This window comes from Crocodylus porosus, unplaced genomic scaffold (genome assembly GCF_001723895.1).
Source record: "Crocodylus porosus isolate Cpor-Errol unplaced genomic scaffold, CroPor_comp1, whole genome shotgun sequence".
Lineage (NCBI taxonomy): Eukaryota > Metazoa > Chordata > Crocodylia > Crocodylidae > Crocodylus > Crocodylus porosus.
The window spans coordinates 42519369-42529069 of record NW_017728949.1 but is presented as its reverse complement, the minus strand read 5'-3'; the positions used below and the strand labels follow the sequence as shown (position 1 = coordinate 42529069).

Here is a 9701-nt window from a genome sequence, read left to right as displayed (position 1 = left end):
CTGGCGCCGTCACTCAGCTCGCGGCCTCGGGAGAACAAGGGCCTGCGCGGAGCAGCAGCAGGTTCCGTGGCCGCCGGCGGGAGCAGATGGCGGCGCCGCTCGGCCTCTACCTGCGTCTGGGGCAGTGGTTGCTGCTGCTGCCCAGCCTCGCCCGCGCCTTCAACCTGGACGCGGAGCAGGCGGTCGTGCGGCGCGGCGGCGCCGGCAGCCTCTTCGGCTTCTCCCTGGCCATGCACTGGCAGCTGCAGCCGCAGGACAAGAGGCTGTGAGTGACCCGGCCCCGGGCCAGACTTCCCCGCTCCCCTCCGGGCAGGTCCCGGGCGGGCCGCACCGACTCGGCCGCGCCGCGGCCACCTGTTGGCGGGGCAGCGGAGCGGTGACAGGCGATCGCCATTTGCCGCTCCCGGGCGCTGGTGCCGGGATCGGGAGCAGGGCGGGGGCGGTGCCAGGTCCTGGCGGCCGCGGGCCCGGCGCCGCGCGGGGAGGCGGCTGCTCTGAGCCGGGGGTGCCTGCCGGCTGCTGCCATGTGCGCCGCGGCCGGGGAGCTGCACTCTCGCTGCCTGGCCTTGCGGGAGCTGCGCCCCTCGCACGTGCTCTGGCTGTGAAGCTGGCTAGAAAAGACTCAGGCTGCTGCTTCCCCGCGCAGGAGGAAAGCTAGTGCTCCGGGGCTCGATCTGCTCCACGACTTGATCAGGAGCCCGAGAGGGATATAAAATACCAGTCCCTCTTCAAGGCTGAGCTGGTCTCGCACTCCCCATGAGAAGATGGCACGGGCGGGGCGGGTGTTTCCAGTGTAATGGTGCAAGGAAAGGCGGCGCTTACGGAACAGCCAAAGGCAAAATGAACGGGACGCTTCCCCCCAGGCCTCTTCCCCGGGCTTCCCTGAGGAGCTGCCTGGTGTTTACTGACCTTCTTTCTGTGTGTGTCGCTGTGAGGAAAGGTTTCGTTGTGACAGGACAAGAAAAGCCCTCATATTTTGGTTTAATGCAGAAAGAAATAAGAGCGCGGAACTGACCTTGCAAGAGAAGTGGGGCAAGTAGCAGTCGGACAGAAAGTTACATTTTATAGGTCTGCATTTTGCCCTGACTTGCACTTGTGTAACTACTGATTGCAGTGAAGTTGCATGAGTGAACATCAACAGCTGTTATTGTTAGCTCTTCATGCTTGTAGGACAGGGGCTCCCAAAGGCAAAAGAATAAATATCTTAATGTAAGAAGTTGCTTTTTAGAATCGTATATCATTGTCCCGGCTTGTGGTTTTAAGAACCGCTGTATGTGGTTCTTAAAAGCATGCATCCTTTTACTCTAAATGGTCAATAAAAGGACAGTCTACAGTTTATTAGACCTTGTATGGTACAGTCAGATGTGGCTAGTGAGTAGATATTAAAATGTCTAGGGATATTAAACCAGTAGGATAATCTACAGTTTATTAGCCTCCTATGGTATGGCCAAATGCAGCTAGTAGTTAGGAATTGGAATATGTGGGGACATAAAACCATTCTGTAGGGGTTCTTGGTCTTGGGAGGCCAGTTGCAATGTTCAGGCAAGTTTGTGAAATTTTAGATTAAAATTTCTCTAAGATTATTAGAATGATACTTCTGCATTAGCTGTATAGAACACCTGGTGGCAATTCAGATCTGAGGGAAGAGAAAATAAGCAGATCCTTACCTTGTGGACAGGGCTCTCTGGAAAAAAAAAAAATCTGAGTAATGCAGAACCAGACTAGGGAACAGTGCACACAGGCTGAATCTTGCAAACTCCACTGGAGTCATGCAAACTGCTGTAAGGTAGAAGACAGGGTAGAGTTGCATGTAATAGACTTGAAGAGTGGCCCAGCAGTTTGGGTGCTCTCTGTGTTTTAGGAGACCAAGGTTCAATTCCTTGCTGTACCTCAGTTTCTATCTGTAAAATGGGGTTAATTATATTTGCTGGCCTTACTGGGGTGTTGTAAGAATAAATGCATTAAATATTGTAAACTGCTTGGATACTTCAATAATGTTGGCATATAAAATACTTTACACAGCATCCCTAGAAGGCAACATTTTTAAGCTCTGTGGAGCTGGAAACATCTTGTCAAATAGCAACATAATCAAACTCGGTGGGAGTTTTGTCATTGGAAAACTAAACTAAAGGACTATATTTCAGGCTTGGTTGTGCATTAGTAAAAAAAAACTAGATAAAATAATGGTACTTATGGTTGGTAGCAAACGACTCCTTCACAGTGTCCATTGGGTGCGCTGAGGCCACCCCAAACACAGGAACTCTTTCTATAGGCAGGACAGCTTATGTCCTTTGTGCATGCGTTTCAGGGAGGTCTGGGTGCTGGCAGCAATTGAGCCTATTTGACAGTTAAGTAGGTAAAAATTACTGTTGTTATCACAGCTGAAGACGGGACATGCTGTTGGGAGTGATTGCAGACTACCTGTGGGTCGGGAGCTCTATCCAACTTTGTTTTTCAGCTCTTTTGCAAAGATAGTTTTATAAACTGTGGCCTCATTGAATCAACCACCCAGATCAGCTGAAACAATAAAAACAATAGATTTTATTTTGCATGTTCATCTCTATCCAATGCTAACTTCAAAGCTCAGCTTTGGATTTTTAAGTAAGCACTATTAAACATGCAGCCAAAATGCACAAAATAGATCTTACCACTGAACCTTAATTGAATGTGACAGCTGAGTTCTTGCTTGGCATGGTTCTTCAATCTAAATCATAAATCCAGACTGTGATCATTTTGTGCCAAGTAATTGGATCCTAGCAAAAGCAAGCAGGGAAGAGAATCCTTGGGCTTTATCATTTGAGTCTAGGAATAGAGAACCCGTTTCAGCATGCCAGCTGCATGTTATCAAAGATGGTCTTAGTTGTCTCAGCAATATTTTCTTAATCATCTTTCTCCTTGACCTGATACAGGTTTCAAGATCAATTATTTTCATTTTCTTGCCATCACTGATTGCTTGGAGTGAGAATTGCAAATCATTTGTAGGATGTGGGTGGAGAAATTTTGAGGAAATATGACTAAGATCAAGGTACAATTGCAGTTGCCTTTAATAAAACAATGTTTACTTTTGATTATCTTTTCCTTGTTCACAGGATGCAAAGGGTTGTATATTTCTAGATTTATATGTGATAATTACTTACCATTATAATAAAAAGAAAAGGACTTATATAATTGTAAATGACTGGTGTAGACTTACTCCCAATTTAATAGGTCACTGTTTTTATTAAGTATAAGGTTATGAGCTTAAGGGCAAATAACAGTTTTTGCTGCAGGAAGGAAGCTCTTCACTTGCAAGTGACAGAGCAGAAGAACTTGGGTTTATTAGGCAATTGTAGGATGTCTTTGAGCTTGTGATGTTATCAAAAAGCCAAATGCAAGACAGATCAGGGGAGGTGTTTCCAATAAGGATTGGAAACTAGTAATAATGACTGTACGAGGGAGGGACTGGTAAGTTCTCGTTTGAAATGCTGATTGCTCATGTTGAAGAAATACAAACTCGAAGTGGAACTGATGCAGGGAAGGCTGTGGGGCCGATCAGGGGAATGGAGTATATATCATTCAAGGGAGACAAAATGCCTGGTTTAGTAGTTAGTCTGGCAGAACAAAGGTTAAAGGAGTATGTGATTTCCCTCTTAGTACACCAAGGTAGATGCCAGGAAAAAGAGAATAGCGGCTCAAGTGAAAGGACAATGTTGGCACAAGAACAAATGGCTATAAACAGGCCATGGATAAATTTAGACTGGAAATTAGAAGGAAGACTTTATCCATTAAGCAAATGAGATTGTCTTACAGTTTTCCAGTAGGAGTGGGCAACCAAAAAAATCTAACTAGCTTTAAGATGGAGTTTGATCAGTTTATGACCAATTTATGAAAGACATGCAGGAGCAGCAGGAAACTGAATTCAGTCATGCAGCAGTTCACTTCTAGTCCTTTAGTTCATACCAGTTAACACCATTAGAGATTTAATTTTGTGACTTAGGCTGGGGTATCAAACTTATCCAGCTCATGGGGACAGATGAGTGGTGCAGGACCAATCCATGGGCCTGATCGAGCATCCTCCCCCCCCCCCAACTCTACCCTATGCCAGATCTAATGTACATGGTGCCTGTTCCAGGCAGTTTAGGATCATAGAGGAGAGGCCTGGGGTCCTAGGCTTGGCTGCTGCTGCTGCAAGAACAAGACATGGTGACAGGCTTCTTCCTGCAGTACTGCTGCTCTTGCCTGGGTGCTCTGCAGCCAAGCCAGGGAGAGTAGCTGCTCTGGAGCCCCAGCAGCATGCTGCAACTTGTTCTCACAGTAGCAGCCAAGCACCTGGGCAAGAGCTGTTGTGCTGGATCCCTAGCAGTACTACACAGAGAAAGAAGCACAGCCCGACATTGCAGCTTTTGGCTGTTGCTGTAGGAGCAAGCTGCAGTACTTCTGGGCCTCCAGCACCGCAGGTTTCACCCGGGCTCTTGGTGGCTGCTACTGCAGGAAAGCCCCCCCCATCACAACCAGAGTCAGGGCAAAAGTCTGTGGGCTGGATGACTTGGCTCTGGTGTTTGACACCCCTGAGTTAGACCACTGGTCCTACAAGCACTTGAGCACGTGTATATTTTTACTTATTATGCTAGTCCCTATTTGAATAGCTTTAAGGAGCTAAATGGGTATTTTTCAAGGCAGGTGAGAAGGAAGTTGTAGTGTTCAAATTTCAGGATACTGAAGACCTGGATGACAGTTTAGCTCTGATGATAGAGGGGAAAATTCAGATACCTAACTTGCTTGGGCTATGTCCATGCTAGAAGGTTTTTCTATGAGGATATTTTTCTGTTTGCAGCTACCAACACTGTGTTATTGGAGCATGGGCTACTTTGGCACTTGGACTGATTCTTCTTATTCCTTGTTCCTGGCATAAGAGGTGTTTCATGTGGAGAGACGCCTAGATTTTATGGTTGCTGATACTGCAGTGTTTGTACAGTTTTTCTAGGCTGGCAGCTCTGTGAGGGGGAGGGCTTTTATTGTCCTGAGAAGTGGTTTTATTAAAGGAACTTTTGTCAACAAAACTTTTGAAGTGTAGGTCAGATCTTGGGTATGTTTGTGAATTCCACTGCATCTATCTAACTGCACCTTTCTACATCTTAACATTTCTGCTAGCTTTTACTTTGTCTATGAGTTCCAAAAATGTGGCTTTGCCCTTTGTCTTCTAGCCTCTTTTATAAATGTTGCAGTTGGGACAGCAGTATTACAAAAGTTTTACTGAGAGTAATTACCAGATTCTGCTGTCCTGATTCTTTTATCCTTCTTCTCTGGATGACTCTTGTTTTCCCCTCATTTCTTTGGTGGATTGTCTCCTCTTCAGGATGCTTCCTTTGACGACCTTCCTGTTTTCTTTGTAGACCCTATACCTGTGAATCCAATCCAGATGATTCATTTTCACTATTTCATCTGTAAAACTAGATCAGTTTGCGGTTGCATTCTGAACAGTTTGGAAGGGCAAGGTGAGTGTTGGGGAGGCTGGAGAGGATGAGGTTATAGTAGTTTAGATATAAGATCCCTACGTTTTAGTATTTGGAAGAACTGATTTGGAAGATTTAGAAGTTTAAAATGGGAAGGTCATTTATATCGTTATGAGGGGTTGAAGAGTTAAACAGGGTTTGATTTGTTATCCTCTGTGAAGAAGAGGAATATGGAGTTGCCACGGTCAAGGGAGTAAGGAGAGATAAGGAGCTCTTTCTCCCTGACTCCTGGTATGAGTTAACTGAGTCATCTGTGGCAGAGAGTTGAAAACATAAAGCACATACTGTAAGAAGTGTGTCACAGCACAGAATGAAGTCTCTTCATGAACATTCCTATTATGCCTACGCTAGTGCCAAGTTTATCCAGTAAGCTATAGAAATACAGCACAAGTAAAGCACTCCCAGGACTGTCCTGCACTAGGGAGGCTTTCCTGCATAAGGTTATGTCAGCAAGGCCCTCTGGTGGAGATGGAGCTTAGACGGTCCCAAAGAATACTTTTGTTGTAACTAAACTACTACCTTACACAACATAAGCTGGCACAGTATAAATAGTGTATCCATGTGTGCTTGTGTATGTATGCATGGGGGTCAGTATATCTATGTCATCTAGGGCTCATGTTTTGTTTTTATACTCCTAACCAACACAGGCTGGCAAGGCTTCTTTGTATAGACTTTGGCCTGTACTTGGAAGCCTCTGCCACTATGTCATGCTACCAGACCATGTCTATTGTGAGTGCACTTCACACCATCAAAACTGTTCTTTTGCTTGTGAATGTTTTCCAGTCTTCCATGAATAAAGCAAGCTATAGCAGCTAAAGCACAGTTTTGCTAGTTTTAACTGTGTCGATTTTTGCAAGTGTAGCTGAGTCCATTGCAAATTGTATCGCACCTCTAGCCAACATAGCCATACTAGCAAATGAAGGTGAAGTCGCACAAGAAAGCTTGATGACAGTCTGCATTAGCGTAGTAGCTTCTCCTCCTCCAGATTTTTCCTGGTGATGCCAGCAGTTTTCAGGCCATTTTACTGTATCTTATGGATGGCTCAGATTCTTCATCAAGACTATGCTGGATGCATGACTTGCATGAAATGGTATTGTTAGCTATGAGGCCTGACTAGAAGAACAGTTTATTCCTTTGTCTTCTGATTTCAGTGGGAGTTTGCTGGGGTAAGTGCTGAAGGATTTGGCCTATGGTCTGCAATGATAGTAAATAGCCTCGACTTCAAGCGACAGCTTTCAAAAATAAGCTAAGACAGCAACTGCAATTAAAGGTTATTGAACTGGTGCTTTACTACTGGAAAATGCACACACGTGTTTTATTTTTTGTTCTTTTCTTTAAGTACCTGGAGGCTGCTGGTCAAATATAGTACCTGCTCATGTTAACACTATCTCATCAACTTTGATGGAATCGCAGTAGCTCAGGGCTGTCCAATTTCAAAGCAGTCAGGGTCTACACTGCGTGGACTGCACCAGGGTGAGTCATGGGCCCTTGTGGACACCCCTGCCTAACACTGTGCAGCATAGTCCCTTTCTTCTCCACTGCCCTGTCCCTTGGTGTAGGACCAGGAAGCAGTAGCTTCCCTGAACGAGGGAAAGGGATCCTGGAGCTCCCAGCTGCAGTTGCTGTCCCCCTTATTGCTTTGGCTGTAGCTTAACCCCTTGCAGGCTGTATGTGGCTTGTAGGCCACCAGTTAGACAGGCTTATGACTACCTTATGAAACTGGTGGTAACTCCCTGGAATAATGATAAATGCACTTGTGGAATGGCTAAAAAAAACCAAGATGCAGTGATAGCCTCTATATTTATTCATTTGTAAAAGTCTCAGTAAGCTGTAATGGACATCTTTGGAAGCACTAATTAGTTTCATTAGGTTTTGTGTTTGGAACAGTGACAATGTTTTTGCTGCATCTCTGTTTCTGCAAGCTGAGATGTTGTTGCACATGAAAAGCTGGGAAATGTCAAGCCTTGGCAAAGACATTTTCAAAATATAACAGCTCTTTTCATCTAGATGACTTAAAGTTCCTATTCTTCACTTGTCTGTTGCTTATCCTTTCTGGAAGGCATGAATTTGTGACGCTCTGTATACCAAAACCATGATTAGTAAATAATGTTACAATATATAAATTAACAGTATGGATGTTGTATATGGCCAGCCCAGTAAGCTTTGATGATGCAGAATATTATAGGTGTCCTGGAACCTGTAAAGAAATCAGATCTAAAGGTTTAACCTTGTATGTTGTCAACTTGGAGATGAGATTAGAACAGCCTGAACAGAACAAAAATAGTTCATAGTGCAAACAAGGCTGGACCTTGAACTGAGGGAGGAGAAGGCAGTTGTCCTTGTTAAACTAAATTAACATTTTAATATGCAGGTTAAGGACAAGGATTTTCCTTGACAAGTTTGTTCTATTCTTGGATAGCAGGGTTAGTGAGTTGTTTATAAAGATCTCTGAACTTAATCCAATCTAAGAACATGCATAAAAGTGAGTGGAGCTGCAGGAGAGGACCTGAAAAACAGCAACACCCCCCTGTACTGCTGCTCCTTTCTAGGCTAGGCTGTTGTAGATATGCACAGACAGTTGGGCAGACCTCTGCCATTCAGTCAGACATGCATACAATCCTGTCTTATACTTAAAATGTAGCCCTTTTGTCTTCAGTAAAGCTATTAATGAGTCATTCTTTTGTGCAGAGGGTCATAATAGTTAAGACATCCATTTTAATAACAAGAAAAACATCTGGTACAATCCAGATTGAGAATTCAAGATGCTAATGGGTTAGGATAAATTTATCAGAAGTATGTGACTTGCCAGGAAAAGTCCAAGGATGGGGAGAACTAAAGAATTTTCTGTCCTCCTCTTGTCCACCCTTTCTATTCAGTTTGAAACCTGAAACCACAGGTCCAAAGCTGACTGTGGCATACTTGACATTTGCGTGTTTTGCTTTAATTCTCTTCAGTACAGAAATGAGACTCGGAGCTAAGAATAATGGTTCTGCTTTGAATCAGATTCCTGAAAGTTCTAGCTGGCATACCGCCTCTCAAACTAATTGTGGTCCCAGTCTAGTTGACTGGTATGAGAAAACTTACACTGTGCTTTTGAGTGACACAGTCGGTAGAAAAAGATGCGTAGAAAACATGAGATACAGGAATTTAAAAAAAGTGCTGTTCAAATATCTGAAGCATATAAACATGCACACAACAGTTCTTACCTTGCTGGTATGCAGTTATGTTTCAGGGTAGAAGGATTTGGGACAGGTGTGACATGTAGTTTTGGACATCCTTCTATAACAGGAACAGTTCAAAGGTCATTCTACATCTGGCATAGTCATAATGATTCCTATTTACATTTGGAAGCATCACTGTCTTAGACTGAGTTTTCATCTCCTAAACGTATGGAAGCAGCAGCTGTGGTCTTGAGAGGCAACATGCTTTTAGATTTCTCTGCAGAGACATTAGTATTTATTTATTAGAATTGTATGTACCTCTTCCCAAGGAGTCTTAGGGTAGTGTATGGTAGAAGACAAAAAATATGGAATTAGAATTAAATATTTAAATAAGATGAGGCATCACGGGAAAATTCTCCCCATCCCCCAAATTAAAACTTTATGCTTCACACCCCACCATTCTGCTCCCCTGCCTCTGATCAAGGACAGTGTCCTCCCATCCAACCCAACCTCACTTTCCAACCCATTCAATACCAGCATAAAAGAACAACAAATTCGTCCCCAACCATATTTACTCCAATTTCTGTCCACTGCCACTCCCTTGCCTCACACCCAGGGGAATCCTCTATTCCTTCTACCTCCTTCCCTCCTCCCCCTCCTTCATACCATTATCCTACCCAAACCCATGCCTCCCTCTCACATGGCTGTCTGTGCCTACCACCTGTTTCCCTGTCTCACATCTGTGGGAGTCCCCAAACCCATAACACACTCTCTCACAGGGAGACCTTATTAAGGCTTGTGGGTTACGGTGAAACAGTGGTGGAGAGGTGATGGTAATTTTGAACATGGAAGGAGCTGTTGAAAAATTCAATTATGCATAACAGTTATTTGGAAAAAGGTAAGGTACAATTTTTTTTTGTGCTAGTATGTGTTATGCACAGGGGTGTGATTTTTTTTTAAAACTGAAATAGCTAAATGAGTTAAAGCTGCATTTTCTACTGGAGATCCATTTATTTCATAGATTTCATAGTAGACATCAGGGCTGGAA

The 9701-nt window shown here is 44.0% G+C and overlaps 1 protein-coding gene across 2 annotated transcripts in view; it reads left to right on the top strand.

The window, feature by feature from the left end:
* Positions 1 to 11: 11 nt before the first annotated feature.
* The window catches only part of ITGA6 (integrin subunit alpha 6), a 63764-nt gene continuing 54074 nt past the window's right edge, over positions 12 to 9701 (top strand). For both annotated transcript variants that reach the window (XM_019554217.1, XM_019554218.1), the window contains exon 1: positions 12 to 265. In XM_019554217.1, coding sequence (XP_019409762.1) covers positions 87 to 265 — 179 coding nt within the window. In that variant the 5' untranslated portion in view covers positions 12 to 86. The remainder of the gene's footprint in view (positions 266 to 9701) is intronic.